General features: G+C 30.7%; 1 protein-coding gene and 1 pseudogene across 3 annotated transcripts; one reads left to right on the plus strand and one right to left on the minus strand.

Moving 5' to 3' along the window:
* Positions 1–4,032: 4,032 nt before the first annotated feature.
* Positions 4,033–5,533, minus strand: LOC106773289 (annotated as a pseudogene).
* Positions 5,534–8,666: 3,133 nt separating this feature from the next.
* On the plus strand, positions 8,667–20,018 carry LOC106774224 (3-hydroxyisobutyryl-CoA hydrolase 1). 3 transcript variants are annotated; one of them, XR_002669626.1, is made up of 14 exons: positions 8,667–8,789; positions 9,089–9,169; positions 9,731–9,799; positions 11,741–11,804; positions 13,615–13,694; positions 13,788–13,871; positions 14,893–14,977; positions 15,453–15,538; positions 16,233–16,354; positions 17,709–17,769; positions 17,878–17,976; positions 19,055–19,107; positions 19,234–19,335; positions 19,414–19,438. XR_002669626.1 is itself a non-coding variant. In XM_014661138.2 (14 exons), the coding sequence occupies exons 1-14, from the start codon at positions 8,757–8,759 to the stop codon at positions 19,720–19,722; spliced, it is 1,158 nt and encodes a 385-aa protein (XP_014516624.1). In that variant the 5' UTR covers positions 8,667–8,756; the 3' UTR covers positions 19,723–20,018. The 3 variants fall into 3 exon arrangements, 2 of the variants coding, with proteins under 2 accessions (XP_014516624.1, XP_014516626.1); XM_014661138.2 differs by lacking the exon at positions 19,055–19,107 and adding an exon at positions 19,582–20,018 and having other exon boundaries at positions 17,709–17,778; positions 19,414–19,455; XM_014661140.2 differs by lacking the exon at positions 19,055–19,107 and adding an exon at positions 19,582–19,722 and having other exon boundaries at positions 19,414–19,455.
* Positions 20,019–21,315: the final 1,297 nt, after the last annotated feature.

Genomic DNA, 21,315 nt, shown 5'->3' on the forward strand with positions numbered 1-21,315 from the left:
TAGTAATCTCGATTATTAAAATGAGATATTATGTTTTAAGAATTCTAATTATAAATTTCATTCTAATCTAACAATTAACAAAGCAGGAATAAAATATTTATTAAGATTCTTCATAATTAAATAGTATGTGGAAACTTAACTTTTATACTAAAATATAAAAATTATTTATTTTAACATAAACTTTCAATTTAAATACCACTTGTCATAATGGAAAATAATATATTTCAATAATACTCTACAAAAAATTTAAACTAGTACAGTGATTTATGAAGTTATGATAACAATTTTATTAAAATAACTTAAGAATAGAAACTAGTTGACACTTGAAATTTATCTTTTAATTTCTACAAAGTTCTTTTTCATAATTTCTCAATTTACTTATAAAAATATATTTAAATAAAAAACTTAAGTATAGTCAATAGAAGAAAAACTATCACAATTATATATAAGATATTATTTATATTATAAATATCTAGATGATATAATTATGAATTGTTTTTCTTATAAGATATTCAATTATTTATATAATACAAATTCTTTAATTAAAAAAAGTATATTTTTATTCAAGTATTTTTTAAAACTTTATATTAAATATGTAATTATGAATTTTAAATATATTAATAACAAACGTGAAAATAGAGGATGTTACATCGATAATATTTAAATGAAAAATTACTAGAAGTACTTTTTAAAATACAATTATAAAAGAAGTATTTTTAAAAGCATTTTGTTATGCATGTTTTAGAAAAACACTAGATAAAAAGTTTATATATGTGATTATGATATATTTTCAATTAAAAAAAAACCAGATTTGTGAATTTTTCTATATATTTATCATTTTATTTATTTATACATATTGTATGGACTTTTATATATATTTATTATATATATTTATTATTTTATATATTTTTACTTAAATGTGAGATTTTCAAACTCTCCGTAAGTTCTTAACCATCTTTATGTTTTTTAATTTTAATAAACTTTATCCAAATGAAAAGAAATCATATTTTCAGTAATTAGATTCAAAACACTAATCTGAACCGTGGGATCGTGTTGTTACAAAGCAGCGAAAGCGAACACACGTGATTTCTAATGCACTACATCCATTCCCACCAAGTGCGCACTTGATAGAGACAACGTTAGGTGCCACGAAAGATCACACAAACATTATTATCTACCAACTTTGACTTCTTTTGCTTTTAATCTTGTCACTTTATATTTTCATCCATTTAACTAATTCACTATTTTCTTTTCTATTTTCCAAATTTATGACAAAAGAAATGTTATTAACACAATAACAAATACAATTTACAGTATCAAGCATGTTCACAAAATTCATAATAGAAATCATGATGATACGAACAAAAACAAGGTAAGTGACAAGAACCAAGCAGCAAGCAGCAAGACGAAGAGAGAAACACTATTTAATAAAATACACGAGGCTTAATTAGATGTCTCTATTTGTACAGAATCGTCTCAAATAGGTCCTTGTATTTTTTTATCCCAATTAGGTTTATTTTTTTGTAAAATTGAGTCAATTTTGATCTTAATGTTAAATTCAGTGGACGGTGTTACAATTTATGTGTCTTGGCTTGCTGATTGCACCATTTTTAATGACGTGGTCTCATTACGTGTAAGTTCTTCCATGTGGCAGCCCCCTTTCTCCCAAATAAGGGTTTTGCATTTGAGGCAAAGGAGCTTGCACCACGCTGCATGCGAAGGAGAACGAAGGTGCTGGAAATTCCTTCTGTGGTGGAGCGTTGGATGTTGGTGCTTCTTATAGGTTCGATTTGGGATTTTACGCAAGCAGAAAGAAGCATTGGCTGATGGAAGATGAAGGGGTTGCGGTGTCTGTGATTTTGGGAATGATTTGCAGGTTTTGGATTGTTGTTGGTGGTAAGGTGCAAGAACGAAGATAGGTTTGTGGTTTTGGAATGGACGAACACGCGGGTTAGGGTCTTTGTTTTCGCTTTTTGCAACTATGGTTCCCTCTTTGCAGGTTGATGAAAGCACGAGGGAGATGGTGGTATTGGCAGCGCGGTTTTCTGTTGGGTTTCTTTGCGTTTGATTTGCAGGTGGTGATGGATGAAGCTTCGTGATGGTGCGTCAATGGAGGAAGCTTCGCGCTTCTAGGTTGGTTATGGAGGAGATCGCGACGCGATTTGAGGCTGGTTTCTGGTGGTTGGCCGTGAGCGTGGGCAGCGTGATTTGGGTTTGCTGGACAACAGTGATGGTTAGGCAGTGGCGGTAAGATGTCGATGCAGTGACTTTGTGTTGGCGTTAGGTGGTTGAAGCGTTGTGGTGGCTAGTTCTACGTCTGGGACTAGGCAGTTTGGGTGGTGCGACGACGAGGTTGACGGTGGCCGGGTTACTCATGGTGCTAGTTGGTCAATCCATGGGGTTCAAAATTTAAAATAATTAAATTCAACGTAACTTTGCCACGTCATTAAAAATTGCATAGTCAGCAAGCCAAGACACACAAATTTTAACGCCATCCACTAAATTTAACGGCAAGGTCAAAATTGACTCAATTTTACATAAAAATGGACCTAATTGGGATAAAAAAAAATACGAGGACCTATTTGAGACAATTATGCACAAATAAGGACCTACGAAATGATTAAACCAAATATATGATGAAGAGAAAAATATACTTTGTATAACTGATACATATATGGTAAAATGAATATAAAAAAAGGAAAAACAAAACAGAGAAAATAGGAAGTAGGTGAACTTCCTTGTGCAGGCTCATAGTACAGTGATTGTCATCTCCCTCAAGTTGGAAGTAAATATTAATTATTCTAAACTTTACTTATCGATGTGATACTTTATTTGATGGTTGTGGATATAGAGTGAACGAGTCAAGAGACAACCATATTGTTTCTCCAATTCCAGGCAACATGTTCTGGCTTGCACTACTGTAAAAAAAGGCTTTTGACGTCTGTTATTTTTAACATTCAACATCTAATCTAAATCCGCCGTCTTATTGGGAGACATCAATTTGACGTCTGATCCCCTTCCCTGAACGTCAATTTTGATGCCAGACACCTCCTAAACTGATGTGCATTTTTTTTTAAAAAGATTAATTTGTTTTTACAATATTACCACACCTGAAATGCAGAAAACAATTATAGCATATCACAAAATTGTATATACTATGAGTTACAAGCAATGGAGATTAAGCACTCAATGTCGCTGCCAAGATCCGTCAACTCGCGCACAAAAGTACATCATAAGCCAAAGTTAATCGGTGCAAATGAAATTTAATCAATGCAAACAAAATTTAATCTTAGGGGATCCGACGTCTATATGCATTAAGACGTTGGTGGAGCTAGGAGTTGACGTCTATAAGGCTATTTTATTTACAAAACTCTCACCGGTCATTTTTTATGTTGGTTATACTGTTACGAGACGTTGTACGCATGACGTTATACACAATTTTTATATTGCATTTATGTTTGGTTATACTGTTATGAAACGTTGTACGCGTGACGTTATACACAGTTTTTATACATAGTTTTTATAATGCATTGTCCTATCCAGATGGAAGGACATTGCCAAGCACTAATTCAAGTTTTTTTTGTGCTAAGAGTTGACAACATTGAGTGACTCCAAGAATGGTAGTTTGTATCATCAAGAACCAGCAAAACCAAAATAGTGGCTAAATTCTTGCTAGGGTGAAGGTAAAGGTAGATGTGTATGAAACTTTCTTTTGCCACAAAAAAGAAGAAGCAAGAACCAAAAACAAATAAACGACCAATAAATATCTTTTAAATTACAATCTAAATTGTTAGATTATTTTTTTTATTGTTAACATACCAAAGATTAAGATAGACGATTATATATACCAAATTCCACATCAACCAGAAACCTAGAAAAACTAACACCATCATAAACGAAAATGTGGATTAAAAGTAAAACAACAATATTATAGACAATGATAAGTTAGAATCACCATTTATATGTTACAATTATACCATCAATTAAATAAACTATTACAGGAAAATAAATATACACTTTCACATCAAATTTTTAAATCTTTTTGGGTATTTGTTCTGCCAAGTAAATGTAGAAATGTCCCATAGCTCCTGTACAAAACTTGTTTTCGTATATAGATTCTAGTGTTAAAACTTCACCATCATTAATATGGATAGAACCAGGTTTTGGATAACAAACTGACATTCCTACTAGATAACCATTTTCATTTCCGGCTTCTTTTCCTGTTCCGTATTTTGGATTTGAAGTGCATAAAACTCTTCCATCCTAAATTAAGAAAAAAGATAAATTTCGAAATATGCATTGAAATTGTTAGTTACAAAGATACAAAATTTTATCAACAAATTTTATTACTAATTAATGTATGAAGCACATTGACTTTAACATAAGTTTATTTACATGATATAGATGATGAAGAACATAAAAAATATCAAATATTACCTGTCCATATAAAGTAGCATTGATAACACCTGTGTGCATATGTGCAGTGCCATATATAAGATAACCACCTTTTGTCATTGGGATGTTTGCTTTCTTAACATGAGGAGAGTCACTTTTATGATTTCTTGGGATTGTATACTCTGCCTATAACAAATTGAGAAATTTATAATACTTACCCAAGAAAAAAGTAATTAACAACATAATATTATTGTTTGGAATATAAGTGAGTTCCAAAAGTTTTATCATTTGTAAAGTACAGTATATATTTGATGAATCATACCTGACAATCATGAATTAGTGTAGAACCATTTGATCTTACACGATCAGTTGAATCAAGTATATAGAACTTGAGAGGTACTTGGTGTTCATCCCAATCAACCCACCTTATTTTATATCTTAGTGAAAGATTTCTTGTTAGGCCATGGAAGTCATTTTTTAATTTGCATTGTAAGTTATCTTGACAACAAAAGAGTCATCCTTTATAATTTCTAGACAATAATTGACCATCAATGCCTGTTGTGACATTATAAAAGTCCTTTGGGATATTTAAAAGATTACATCTACACTCTGAACAACCTTTTTTATCACGTGTGCCACGTGTATCAATAACCATGATGCTAAATAGCCATTTCTCTTTAAACCCATGCTTTATTTTTGTAGGATTACCTAATTCAACTGCAAAAGGATCTGGAAGATTTGAGGATGTTCCTCATGACTCTGCTCCCAAGCCCTAATAATGTGGAAGCAAAAAGCCTTGGCATGTACCATCATTTCTTTCGTATTCGATACCATTGCGAAGATCGTGAGATTGTTTAATGTATTGTGACATACTAATATTTTCAATATATTTTACAGCAAACCAATGGTGAAGGTAAGTTTCATACAAAGGTACAGACTTACCATTTTCATCAACTACTTCAACATCAAAACTCTTGATCCCAATGTGACCCTTTGGAAAATCAATATCAAATAATGTTTTCACTACAACTTTTCCTGGTCCCACTTCAAATTTTTCAGATAAAAAGATATGTAACTTAATGTAATTTTTGTCAGACTCTAAATTAATTGAGTATGTGGAACTAGGGAGCAACACCATTATTGATAATAAAATAATTGTTACATTAGATATAGTCTTCGTATTAACCTGCAGATAAACAATTAACACTAGTCATGAAATATGTTTAGAGGGTTATTAACTTAATAATTTTATAGATAATTTAAACAAATGTGGTGAAAACACGTAAATCAAATATGATTGAAATGAAAGAATGAAGTAATGGGACATTAAGAATAAAATTTACATACCATACAAGAAAGAGGAAACAGAGTAATCATGGTGATTATTTGGTCTAAGCTGAAGATGTATGATCGTTTGAATTTTAAAGCGTTATAAGTATTGTTTATGTGAAGGTAATCGCGAGTTTTATACATTGTAGATGGCTCAATAGTGGTATATTAGGTGTTACTAAATTTTAAATCCAGGTTGAATATCGTCTTTTGTTGGATATATAAGGTGTTTTCAGTTTACATTAAACCCAAATTAAGATTTGTTAACCTGCTTTTACAGATCTACAGAAACGATTAGGAAACCTTTATTATAGTTATTTGTAGGTTTAAAAATAAATTGATTAGCAAATTTGGTATGGTTTAAATTTTTTTATAGGATATTTTCGTAAGTAGGAATATTAAGGTATTGTAAGACTGAATGTTTTAACTTAAATAATCTGTAAAAGATAAAAATGAAAAATACCAAATATATAAATGATATGAAAAATTATTCAATGAAATATTTACTTTAGATTTACTTGAATATGTAGTAAATTTGGAAGGAAAAAAATACAAAATATATTTTAGTACTCTAACTTTATTTAAAAATTAAATTAATAAATTAAACTAATTAATTAATAGGAGCAGAAGAAAAAAAGATGTAAAAGAAATTTATACATTATAAAGTATTGATGACCATGATAAATTTTTTATCAATATATTTAGTATTTTATTTAAGATATAATTATAATTTTATATAATTTAAATTTATGGAAGTTAAATATATTTTAAGAATATTATTAGGATATATCTAATATAGTCTCCGTAAAGTATTAGAGTTGATAAGTGTTTTAAAATAATAAGATCGAGTATTTTAATTTTAAAATAACTCAATAATATAAATAGAATTTATTAAACTTGTTTCATTATCTAAATCACTCGCCATCTCTCTAGAACTTTTTTATGAGTTCTCTTTCGCTTTTTTTTACAAATTTTAACTCTTCAATCATGTGTTTAGTTAGACGAGTATGACAAAAAAAATTAGACAAGTCATTTCATAAGTTGATTAGAGAAGTATAACAAAAATATTAGACAAGTCTAGGATTACATTGATTAGATAAGCAAAGCAAAAAATTAGATAAGTTTATCGACATATTGATTAAACAAATCTAGTAATACACATTAAATGAGTCATTCGTATATTTATTAGACGGATCTAATAATATACATTACACAAATCTTTCTAGGCACAAATTAGAAGAGTTCATTAATACAAATTAGATAAATTTTTTCATTTAAAGATTAGACAAATTTTGCACGAGTCTGTTCTTACATTCATTAGAGAGTCTATTCTATTTTTACACATGTTTTATTCTTTGTATTTTTATAAAGCCTATTATTTGTATTTTATACAAATATGAACTTTCTAAACTTAAAATTATTTTTATTTTTCCCCAATCTCTAATTTTCTTTTAATAAACACATAAACAAACACCAACCTGCATGTATTCATGAGTTTGAAATTAGTTATGGATAAAAATATTCCAAAAGTTAACCAACATTATATTTCTACCAACTTTTTAAGAAAACTTTTATAATTCCAACATATTTCTTTAGATTGACATCTTCATTCAACAATACTTTTATTAGATAAACTTAATTTTTTAAAATTTACACAAATTACAAGCTTATAAAGTGGAATAAGATATACAAAACATCAAGTTTGTGATTTTATAAAATGGTTTTATGGATTAATACATTTTCTCTCCCATACTTTTCACAAGATAGATACTTTTTATAATTCCTATCCATGACTAAAAATATTTCAAAAGCTTTATGGCATTGGATTGTCCTTTTAAGTCTTAAAAATATTTCAATGCTCATATTTACAAACACACAAATACACACATATATACGTGTGTGTAAAAAAAAACTCATATACACGTGTGTGTAAAAAAAAACTCAACATCACAAATTCTATTTACACATATAGATGAGTTTTCAAAATATCATGCATTATAAATTTAGCAAAACCATAGTTAAAGATAATAGATAAAATTTTAGTATTGCAAACTACTTTAGTAATAATGAGTCTCAATGTCAAATGTTGTGGGTAATAAATAATGTTTTGATTGAATTTTCATATGTATGAATACACATAAAAATAATAGGCTTAATTAAGAATTTGATTTCTATATTTAGGTTTATGATTTTCATATGTCTGGACATAAAAATATATATTTACTCAATTGAGTTTCCATATGTTTTAAAGAGAATCAATTTGATCTCTTCCGTTAACATCATTTAAAAGGTATGAAAATCTTGATCATCTTCTATTTTGACATGTGTCATCTTCTAAATGATTTGGCACGTGATATCTTCTAAATTTAGACATATGATACCTTAAACATCGTTAACATCAATTTAATAAAAATAGATCAAACTAACTCTATTTAAATATATTAGAATTCAATTGAGTTAAAAAACATAAAAATTAAAAAGAGTAAAAAAGCTAAATATGATAACTAAATTACTAATTAAGTCTAATTAACATAATAAATAAGTTGATTATATTCTCAAACTAATTTATAAAGAAAACAAGTTTAACAATTAGATAGTATAATCATAAAATATTGCACATCATTTTACTTGTATATTATTTGGAAAAACACATATAGAGAATATGAGTACAAAACATTGTCTCAAATTAATAATTAAAGAAAAAAGTTGATTAAATTTAACTAAGCTATGGTTTTTAGTGGTTGCTTTGCTTCACTTTATATTCTTGTGTTCTTGCACCAATATATATTCATTGAAAAAGCTAATTTGTTTTCTTTTTTGCTTCACTTTATTTTTACACAATTTTTTTTTCCATTTTACACAAACTACTTATCGTATGTATGTATATTTTTATAGGAGATAAATAAAAAATATTAAAAGTCCCGTGCCTGGCACGTGTACAAAGGCACCAACCACCAAACTTTGGGTTCTCTCTCATTCTACAACGGGAACACAGGAAAAGGTCCAGAAGCAACCTTTCCTTGGCTGCCATTATGGCTTCCTTCTCCGAAAGCGATCATCAACAGGTCTCTCTCTGTTCTCTATTGTGTGTGTTAATTCACAAGTTCTGCATAAACTTCACTTCATTTCGTGCATCAGAAAAAACACTTCTTTTTGTTCTGAATATTTTGTCAATTTCATTTGAATTGAAGGTAAGCAACGATTAATGAAAATTGTTTCAACTAAGCACCAAAAGCACCTAAATTAACAGTATCATAGCTTTTTCCTTGTTATTGTTGTAGTTTGATACATTAGTAAAATGATATTTTTGTTTTCAATTTTTCTTTTTAAATTTATTTTAACTATTTTTCGTTTTGTTTGGCAGATTCTGGTGGAGCGTAAATCCCATGCGAGAGTTCTGACCCTAAACAGGCCTAAGCAGTTGAATGCCCTCTCTTTTTATATGGTACGTTTTTATTTGATGAATTGTCTTTTGCGTTGGAGCAATTACTGTAGAGTGGATTTGCTTTTCTGAAGTGAGAAAGGGCAGAGTAAGTAATCTCAGTTGTTCATGAAAGCAAAATCAAATAAGTGGGTCTTTTTTCAACAAATTCGTGATTTGTTATGTACATGAACATCAAATTGATTGTTGATTTTATTATCAATGACTGGTATTACATTTGTACCCTCTAAAGTAAGTTGCTCATTTTAGAACATCTGGATAGTCTAAAGGAATTCGATAATATGGTTTCACTGATTATGAATTTTCAATATAAAACGCCTGAAGCTGTGTGTTGAAATGAGAATTGATATTTTTTTTAAAAAATATTATTGATTATTTCTTGCACTGCCTATGTCCTGATTGTTTATTTGCTGCTCCCATATACATTAGGTTGGCTCAACATAAAAGATAATTATGCCTCTGATACCATACATTAGGTTTTAAGGAGTAAAAAAGCACAATTCCAATTTCCTATTTTCTTACTTTTTCTGCAATATTTTTCTGTCTACTTGTTAATTATTGTAGGTTTCACGTCTGCTTGAAGTTTTTACTGAGGATGAGGAAAATTCTGATATTAAATTGGTTGTCGTGAAGGTAATCTCCTTTTAGTGAGCAAATTCAGTAGACTTTTATTCTATTCTATGGAAAGGGAACAAAACAACCTGCTATTGGAATTGGACTGATAGGGTTGGCTGAAGAATATCATTCTCTGAAAAAGTTAATCTGTCCTTTGGTCCTCAAATATTGTTTAGAGCCTAAAAATAATTTAAAGTGATTCTTAAAATATTCTAAATTTTGTAGGTACTATTTTATTTTTTTTAAAAAAAAAGATTAAAGTAGGTGTGCAAGGGTATCACTATACAAAACTTTAATACCAACAAATTTGGCACCCTAGCACACCAAAATATCATTAAGAAACAAAAGAGAGTGAGGACTAAATCAAGCCCACTAAAACGTGAAAGTTCTACAGTTTGACAGACCAAAACTTTTTCTAAAAGAGTGCCGTATAACAAAAGACGGGAAATCAACCCACCAAACTAAATCCTAAAGAGTAATACCATGTACAACAAGTTTATCAGCTATTTCCCTCTCTAATAACGTATGGAACCCTAAAATTCTTGATGATCTTCAGGCAATTTTCCCATTTGTTTGAACTTCCAAGGAACCAAAGAAAATGCTTAACAACCAATATGGATTTATATCATCATGTCAATATTAATTTATCTGCATTATACACATGTATTTCCATGAAATGTAACTTTAAAACTTGTCTTTATAAACATTTACATTTTAATAATTAGACAGACACAATTTAAATAAAGTGAAAAAAGGTGGTTATGGAAAAAATTAAATAGATAACGGGTAAGTGTACTACCACACCTTCATTACAATAGTGCATAGCTGTCAAAGGGATTGCTGTCAATACTTAGCGTACTACTCCACCTTCATTACAGTTGCGCTCCTCCACTGCCATGTAATCTAGAGTTTGATCATTGAAAAGTTTGAACAAGAGAGGGTGCACTATTGCATTTCCATAGTTCAAAGGGGCCTATTTAATATAAAATCATTCATACGAATTAGGACAAAAGTGAAGGGGGAAAGAGTGCAAGACAGTCACTACCTTGTAAAGTTAAAACTTAAAGGATACTGTTGGAATTAGCTGGAAACATTGAACATATTTGTAAAATTGGTGTGATAGTAATTATCATTTTGCTTTATTTGCACTTGTCATGTTGAGTATTAGGATATATACTGTTTACATTTAGCAGTTTAGGCACCGGAAGACATGAAATATTAATTTTTTTCAGATAAAGTCACCTTCGTATGAGTCAATCTTGGCAACCTTATACCAATAGTAGAAAGTCAAGTGACTCAAGTCTACTCCCCCCACATATTCCTTAGTGTCTTGAATTTGACAACCTTTAGTTTACTTTTATTTTGAGAATTTAAATTATTAATTTGAAGAAGATTTTTTGCATGAATCATGAAATTAGTTGGTTGGTAACTGGTTGCTGCTGAGTACTTGGATTTTTAAAGGGAAGCTTTTAATCATTAACCTTCTTTGCGTCAATATATTTTTTACGTCCTCTCTGGTGTTTTTGCTGAAAATTTTCTGCCTATACTGACTATTTGTTGGTGAAAATCTGTAGTATTTTTGTTGGGAAGTTATGATAGCTGAACCAAGAAGTAATAAAAACAGCTACTTTGTATGAATTTTGGTGTCGCCAGTTGTTCCTTAATGATAATACTTTTTCAGGGCTTCCATTTTTCTAAATATTCCAGTTTTATCTTTTTTTGAATCTTTGTTTTTAAAATATAAGAGAGGATGCAAGTAGCTTTCTATATTACATACTCACTGCTTAGTGACAAACTTCTATTGCTCAAACAATTCATGTAATGTTTGTAAATTCATGTATTCTTACTTTAACAACTAGAAAGAGAAGTCATGGGTGGAACAAAATTATAATTTTGTTGAGCAAAATTTTTCTTATTTTCAAAGAGAAAATATTGTTTTTCTGACTCTACCTATGTCAGGGAAATGGAAGGTCTTTTTGTGCTGGTGGTGATGTGGCAGCCGTTGCTCGAGAAGGAAGTAAAGGTATGTTTTATTTTGGTTTCTTAATGGATCACATAATTTAAAAATAATATATATTGTATTGTTGTGGACGCTGTATTTTGTGCTAGACTTTTACAATATCATTTCATATTACATTCTTTTATTGATTTGATCATATTTTAGTTTTATAAATTTTATTTTGCCAATTATGAGCTGTTGTTAGTCCCACGTAATGTTTTTATTGTTGTAGATTACTAGGCATTAAGATTATTAGTTACTGCAGGCAAGGAAGTTTTAAACGTCCATGGCCAGAATTATCATCACTAATATTCATTTTTTTTGCTTCAAGCCTTTTTGAATCAAGCCGAGCCTCAGATGCCATGATTTGATTATGTTAGAGATATGATTTGATTATGTTTCCCATTATTAGATTAGAAATTGAATTTGTTCCTTATTATTGTATCTTTCCTTCCTTATAAGTAAGAACACTCTTGTACAAAATACATGAAATTCATTATATTCCTTCTCGGTTTCTAATTTCTCAACATGGTTCTATAGCAGTAACATTCTTTGTGACCTGTTTTGACAATTAAACTTTCAACATGGTTCAATACAAAAAATTTTGAATAACTGATTCCTTATCACTTATCATGAGCCACTTCAGAAACTTAAGATGTTGGGTGAAAGCACACAAATGATTCCTATTGTTTTCTTCTTGTGAAAGTAGAATTTAAGCCTAATTTAACCCTGTAAAATTGGTTTAATAAGTAAGGTTTGAACTCACATATATATCATAATTTGGTCATATCTCTAGTCTAACACACCTCCTTAAGCTGAGGACTAGACATCTTGAGTGTGGGACTAGAGGGGAACGCTGGTGATGATAGATCCAACAAACTTGACTAGGATAAGTTTTGAGTAGCTTTGACTTAGTGTTCCAGAATTAAGTTATTTTGGTTTAGAGGTATATGGTAAAGAGTCAAACAATAATTTGTGTGTCAATTACAATAGATGAACATATATATATATATATATATATAGGTTTAAACTCTTTTTTGGTCCCTAAGTTAAGTTCTGATGTTCAGTTTAGTCCCCGCTTTTAAAAATGTCAACCTTTAGTCCCTATGATATGAAAAATGTATCAAATCAGTTCTATTCGTTAACAAATCACAAGTTTTTCATTAAGTGATTTGTTGTTCATAACACCTCCCGTTAACAAATCACAAAATATTGGATACATAGGTATGAAAACTCGTGATTTATTGTTCATTAAGTGATGTCATGAGGACTGATTTGATACATTTTTCATATCATAGGGACTAAAGGTTGACATTTTTAAAAGCGGGGACTAAACTGAACATCATAACTTAACTTAGGGACCAAAAAAGGGTTTAAACCATATATATATATATATATACACACACACACACACACGTACACATATATATACACACAGGTGTCTCAAATACAAAAGAATAGGCCAAGGCCTCGTATTTTATTACATTTAACATTCTCTAATGTATTCCTTAATAAATTTATTTGTCTTTCCTTGTGGTAACCTCGTGATACATTGTATACAAGTGATGTGAAGGCTGCATGCCTAGGCTGAATTAATAAAAAAAAAAAAACTGTTGGTACATTGTATTGTGACAATATCTATAATCTTTATGAGAGGGTGGCTATATTATGTCGAATATTTTGTTGATTTTTGAAATTCTTCATTCATATCAACATGTCCAGCTAGTATAAAAATTCAATAATTCTAAATGAATTTTGAAATATTGTATTTAATTTTAATAGGTGACTGGAAGAGCGGTGCAAAATTATTAATTTTTATTTTCTGTGAAAATAGGTGACTGGAAGAGTGGTGCAAAATTTTTTCGTACTGAATATACAATGAATTACGTTATGGCAACATATAGTAAGCCCCAGGTAACTCTTCTTATTTAGTATATACCTTTTCTTTTTTGCTTATGACTGATATACGTACATTTTTTTCTTACCTTTGTATGCAAACATTTGAAGGTTTCCATTCTTAATGGAATTGTCATGGGAGGTGGTGCTGGTGCTTCTGTACATGGAAGATTTCGTGTTGTTACAGAGAATACGGTACTCTTTTGTTGAGAGCATTACTATGTAAATGTAGTAGTTTCAAGGAAGATAGAAAATTTTATTTCATAATCTTTCAACTTTGAAAAGATTGAGATTTATGGGAAGAGTTTGGTCATAGATTTTCTAACCAATCTAAATACAATTCAAATTAAAAAAAAAAGAAAAACAAAAAAGATATAGGTAAGTCAGGAAAAATAAAACAAAAAGGGATAAAACAAAAAACTGATCATATCTACCCTAAGCCTTCTAGAATTAAATTGTTTTATAATATATCCTAACAACTTCTATACATCCAATGTTGGTACAAAGATATCCATCACATCCAACTTCCTTACAATAAATTCAAATTTAGGCCGAAGCTACCATCTTGTTAAATTTCTGTCCAATGTTGTGACAAATGGCATATTTAAATTTCGGCTGATGTTACCATTAGATTACTTCAACAACCTTTTCCTTTATAAATTGCCTATCAATCATCACATGCTTAGTTTGGCATGCTGTATGGGATTTTGTGCTATATGTAATTGCAACTTTATTGTCATTATATTTCAATTTGTAGATTCATAGGCAAATCCAGTTCTTGAACAATCTTGTTTAGCCACGTTATCTCTCACACCCTTTTCGTCATTTCTTTGTATTCAGCCTCTGCAGTCAGCACCTCTCCTTGCTGCAGCGTTATTTTTATTTTTTCTTCTTCAAGTGAATAGATTACCCCACAGAAAGGTGGAGTAATCTGATGTTGACCTTTGATCTGTAACAGATATAACCTGGTAGCATCTGTGTAAGTTTCAGTAGTATGCTGGTCAGTTATTTTGGAGTACGTATGGAGATGTGTTTCTTGTTAGTTGTAGACTTAACTTCTTTTTACCAAGGAATTTGCTTTCTATCCAAAACAAAAAATGGTGATAGCAAAGGAAGATTTGGTGTACACCTTTCTGATTACATCTAAGCATCCAAGTTGTCGTTGACCTAAATTTTCTGTTTGTACTTCGTCACCTATATGTTCTAGTGTTTTCAGGTCTTTGCAATGCCAGAAACAGCTTTGGGTTTATTTCCTGATGTAGGTGTGCCATATTTCTTGTCAAGACTGCCTGGCTTTTTTGGTATGCATGCTTTATCTTAGAAATTTCTACAAATATAATTAGTCATAATTGGTATCCTTTATATTAAGGTTACTTAATTTCTCTATATTTTAATTGTTCTCACCATTTGTAAGTCCTACATTCGTTTGGCATGTTACCACAGGCATCATAATCCTTTAATTTACAATTTGAACATTTTGATATATTTTGGCTATCTATCTATCCATATCTTAAATGAATTTGTATCTCACTATACGTGAGTGAATCTATGTAATTTTTATTGTTGATATGATTCAAGGATTTATATGTTTTTCACCATTTCTTTTGAAAAAAATGAAAAGAAGTTCTGTGAACTCAAATTTTTAAATGAAAAGCAATTTGAAAGAATACTTATGATACTATTTTGTGTGAACACTTCCTATTTTGACCTTTTATAAGCATTCTCAAACAAACCTTTTCCCCTGTTTTCTCATTTCTATTGGAAAACAAATTGCAGGAGAATATGTTGGTCTTACAGGTGCTAGGTTGAATGGTGCAGAAATGCTTGCTTGTGGTCTTGCAACACATTTTGTTCCTTCATCGGTATGCCACCTGCCACTGTAATTATGGGCTCTTTCTGTCAAGTAGTGTCTTCTGTATTTACTTTGCCTAAACTCAGCCGTAAAAATTTTGTGCACAAATCACTGAAAAATTTACTGCAGTTTTGAAATAAAATTGGTCAACCAAATGTAATCTGACCTGGAGATTGTTTTCGTGTCAAAATCTAATCTGGGGATTGAAAGTATGTCGTGAAATATATATGGATCAATATTAGGAAGTTAGAGATTCTTTTCGGATTTGGTGTCAAACTTTATTACCCTCTGATCGAGGGAGTGAATGCACCTGCTGAGTAAGGCGGCAGTTGAAGTAATGCCCTTAATTTTATGAGCTGTTGTTTGGTCTCTAACAGATTAAGCGTGAGTAGTTGAGAATCAAATTTCTTTCAATTTGGGTCGATTGTTTTTGGGATTGCTCCTGTCTTCTCTTCAAATGCATTTTACTCACTTATTTTAAAATTACAATAAAAACCATATTATAATCTTAAACTTATCCTAGCTAGGTACTTGGACATAATTTTTTAAAGATCACAGAAACCTTGTCTCAATTTAACTTCTGATTTCAATCAGTTATGGTGGATACACTTTTGGATTATTATGATTTTATAATGCATTGTAGTTCTTTCTTATTGTATTATGTTATATTTCAATTCCCCCTCTTATAATCATTCTATACGCAGAAATTGTCTTTATTGGAAGAAGCATTATGCAAGGTAGAAACTAGTGATCCAAATGCAGTGTCTGCTATTATCGATAAGTACTCAGAGCAACCTTTCCTAAAAGACGACAGTGTTTATCACAGGTTGGTATGCATATAAATAAATACAATGTAGTATATACACATACATAAGCAATCAAAGCCTTTGGACGATAGATAGATGGATAATTTAGCATTCACAACAACAGGGGCAGCAACCAAAGTCAATTCTCACTAGGTGCAGTCAGTCACATGAACGAAATCTTGAGGTTTAATTCTAGGTTGTACCTCATGATTTCACCAAGTGTCTTTCTTAGTCCACCTCTAATTATTGAGCTATAATGCACCCAATTGACTCTTCTTACTTGGCCTTCTACTGGTCTTCTTATCATATGCCCAAAAATCCTAGACGAGTCTTTGTGCTTTTGTGTACACATACCTGGGAAAGTGTGTGTATGTATGTATGTATCTATGCATGTATGTATGTATTCATGTGTTTGTGTATATGCATGTGCATGAGTGTTGCTTATTATTCTTCGAATTGTATTTTGGTTAGTCTCTTTCCATATTGTATGGTTTTATTACATCCCTACTCTCTACATAATGGAGTGTGATTTGTTCATGATGGACCATACTAGAATGAATTGGTCATTTTAATTGAATTTCATTCCTATGGTACAGTTTTCTCCCCTACCTTGATGACTAGAGGTTTGAACTTTAAACCCATGACCTCCTACAACCTACCTAAATCCACACTGCTAACCCATTGCTAGTGACCCCAAATGTAGTTCTTGTCGTTTTTTTTTTTGTTTGTCTTTGCCAATTACAAGTCTATCAATTAGTTACTGCATGAACAAAATCTATCAATTCGTGTTGCGGTCTCTACAGTCTCATCAGAAATTAGTCAAGTGCATACTGAACAACCTCAAAAAGGTTTATTTCTCATGGCTTATGAATCAAACATTTCAGAAATACACAAACTACCAAGAAAAGCCCAACGGGAGAAAAATGGCACCCAAAGAAAGATGCACATACTAGCAATGATAACTTCCTTAGCTGGGAGGTCTCAAGCCTAATCACTTCCCAAATTCTTTTTTTGTTTCCCTCCTTATAATAATTTATTTCCCCTTTAACAACCTCTCCACTCAACTGAATCCTCTGTTACATTGCTGCCAAGCGTCTGATCTGTTTGTGTTAGTTGTGACAGTTACAACTTTCACTGGATATCCTATTATAACCAAGTGGTAACAGTTCTACCACCTCACAAGGAAGCCACCGCACTTCCCTTGTATCTGTCAAGTAATTTGATTTAGTTTCAGAACATTTGAGGAGCTTAAATTCTCTTCTGCTTTTCATTATAGATTTCTGTTATGTTTTCTTTCTCAATAATTGAAACATAAAACACTGGCTTAGTCTTGTACATTTCTCATTTATTTCTTCTTGTGGTGGCTCATTGCAGGATGGATGTGATCAACAAGTGCTTCTCAAGAAAATCAGTCGAGGGAATAATATCTTCTCTCGTAAGTTGTGTGAGTTATGCCTTTGAAAGTATCTGATTAAAATTCTTCAGCACAATGAAGGATGATCTTTAATCTCTTAGCTACCTGAATTTTGTCTTGCTGTTTTAGGAGATAGAAGCTACAAGTAAGGCTGATCATTGGATTTCTGAAACTGTTCAAACCTTAAAGAAAGCATCTCCAACAAGCCTTAAAATCTTTCTTAGATTGGTATGTGTGCTGAAGGAATTAGATGTTATGTTTCATGTACATTCTAAATTAATTTGTCTTCTATATGTTCAACTGTTCCAAACTTCCAAGTATATTTGTAGTGTTTTTTCTTTAATATATAAAGGAATGAATTCATAAAGATAAAGAGGAGATAATAGCAACGAGTTAAGGGATAAGAATGCTTCGAAAAATGGAGGGAGAGAAAATGCTTTACACCCATAAAATATATTGTTTTTAACTTAGTTCAACTTCATATCCCAAGTTGCTCATCCAAATTAGTTTCAATCAAATCACCGAAGTTTTAACATATATTGAGAATATCACTATTCTGGCTCCTTTATTTCTATCAAAACTAGTAGCTAATAGACAAAAGTTGGTGCAAGGCGAAGTGAAGAAATTCATAAAGGAACAGACATACAACAATATATGAATATGGACTGATTTTGAGCTACATTGCACAATCTCACCTTTTGAAATCAGGCTGGATTCTCTGGACAACCTTATGCTATTGGAAAGAGAAAGAAAACACATTAACCATTTACTTTCTAGAACAATTAATAAGAAATGAGCTCTGTTTCGAGGACAAAGTCATGCCGGCATTACTTCTGTGCCCTACATTTGAGCCCCTAATCCTTCTTCTGTTGGTCTATTACTTTCAGACCTATTTATAGCAAGCATGTTCTTAGAAACCAATTTGTCAAGGCCCTAACCGGTCCGTATTTAAACAACAGCAAATCTCCTAATCTCACACCCGTAGCACTAGACTAAAGAACTTTTAATCTGTACTTTCTTATGTAGCAACAACTGTCAGTCTGTAGCTAGGCCAGGAATAAACAGAGGTAATAGGGAATGTATAAAGTCAATCCTGCATAAGGTTAATCCAAGCCGTAGATAGAAATAAGACTTTTTCAGGCTTGGTTAGTGATTGAAATGTTCACCTTTTCTTTTGTAATTTATTTACATTTTTGAAAAGTACAAATTCTTCTACTGGGCCTTGCAAAAACAAAGTGAGAAAAGGATAAACAAAAAAGCACAATAGGAGTTGAATAGATTTTTAAAACTTTTTGCAAAAATACAGGCTCAATTGAACAATGTTTGAAGGAAACACTAACAACTGCACTAGTTGCCCAAGTAAGTACACATATCACCATAATATCCGAACTTATCATTGTTGCCATTTCATCATCATCATAGTCATAGTCATAATATCATATTGTAATTATAACAACTTCTATCTTTTCCTATTGGCATTTTCAGATTAGAGAAGTTCGGCTCCTAGGTATTGGTCCAAGCCTTGTTCTTGAATATAGAATTGTTTGTCATATTCTAAAAGGACACTACAGCAAGGATTTCTTTGAGGTATCTGATAATTCTTATCCATGGTTGTTTTAGATTATTTTTCTTTCACGGCTTGCTTATTGTTATGCTTTACTGCAGGGTTGTAGGGCTATACTTTTAGATAAGGACAGGAACCCCAAGGTGGGTAGCTACTCTGATCTTTGACTTTGCATAACCGTTTCTCATTTCATCATGAACATTCCTCTACGTAAATTGATTTTCTTGAAAAGTTGTATTTTAGTTATCACATTAAGATATCCTTTTCAGTGGGAACCTTCCAAATTGGAGCTTCTCAGCGATAGTGATGTCGACCGTTACTTCTCCAAACTCGATGATGAAGAATGGGAAGAATTGGAACTTCCTAAAAGGTTAAAAAATCTGCCTACATATGCTATTGCAAAGCTGTAAAGCATAAAAGTTCTCATATTATCAAGCCAAAAGTATTGACGACAACTGTCACACCAATCAATGGATTCTCGAATGTTTCAATATTATGTGGCAGTTTATGTATAGTCACCGTTGCAATTGATAAGATTTTAAAATATTAAGGGATTGCAGAACATACAATTAATTATTAAGAGAAAAGTTGCAATGCAACTATGGGAGAGGAGATAAAGACTCTGTAGACAAATTAATAATTAATAAGGGTCGAGAAGACAATAACTTTGGTGGAGGTTGTTTCTTCTTACACTTCCTTTTTTTCTTTTTGTATCTATAAACCCATAAACCTTGCATTAGTCTTTATTAAAATTATAATAAAAAGGAAAAAAATACTCCTTATCTCATTTTTTTAATAAAGTTTGGATTATACAATAATTAACTTTGACTTAAGAAACAAGTAAAATGGTATACAAATTTACTAATCTCAAATTGGTATATTAAAGAATGATACGTCTACTATTAAAGAAAAACCTTTCATTAAGAGAGGGACACATGATCATTACTCTCTAAAAAAAGAAGTCAATCATGCTTCTTACCTTTCGAAGGTAATCTGAGTGAATGTTATCTAAAAGTCAACTAGAAAAGATATCACCTATGGGTCGATATGAAAGTTAACTTATGACCAAAAACTCTACGAAAGAGGTGTGTCATGGCTGGAAGAGATTCGAGGCTGAACTTGCCATAGGAAAAGAAAGAGAGGGTAAAATTGTCATTTCATTAGCATGTGGGGTTAAAGGAAAAAAAAAAAGAAGATGTAGGGAGAAGTACCCATATAGATTTGCCAAACATGTCAACCCAACCCAGTGGACCACTTAAAAACTTGTATAAGGTCAATCCAACTTATTTTTTATACAAATTGCAATTTTTCGATTATCGGATTAATGAGCCCTTTTTCTCAGTTTAAAAAATTTAAAACAAAAATAAAATGTGAATTTTTAAAATTTAAATCATATTAATGAAATTAATTTTAATTAAATAGAAAGCTATGAATTATAATACATGTATTGATTTTAAGAAAAAGTAATAGATTTTATTTAAAATATATATAATTATGATTTTGAAAGAGTAATAGATTTTTGTATGGCCAAATTTTTATTATACACTTTTCAACCTTGCTAGTCAAACCAGGCCTCTATCCCTTGCAATTCTTAATTCCCTCTCAATGTTCACCAAACTATATGTTATCATGAATCTAAACTTTGAAAATGATTTACTCACGAAGGGATTATGAAAATTATATATTTTTATCTCTAACAAAAGATTTTATATATTTTGTGTAAATTTCATTGAATAAATATAATTTATTCAATTAATTTTCAAAATAGTTATTCTTATTAATTTTTTACTCTAAATTTTTAATTCTTCTACTTTCATAAAAATATTTAAAATTGTATTTTGATAATAACAATAGGAACATAATTTTTCTATCCGAGTTTCTAAACTTGTTCTTTCTTTATTATTTCAAGATGTAAGGTCAAGATCAACTTTGTAAGATCAAGTGAGTCATATTCAAATCTAAGTCTTCTCGTAACCGTTCATCAAATAGTTTGGAGAGTATCT

The sequence above is a fragment of the Vigna radiata genome, chromosome 9 (genome assembly GCF_000741045.1).
Source record: "Vigna radiata var. radiata cultivar VC1973A chromosome 9, Vradiata_ver6, whole genome shotgun sequence".
NCBI classification, from domain to species: domain Eukaryota; kingdom Viridiplantae; phylum Streptophyta; class Magnoliopsida; order Fabales; family Fabaceae; genus Vigna; species Vigna radiata.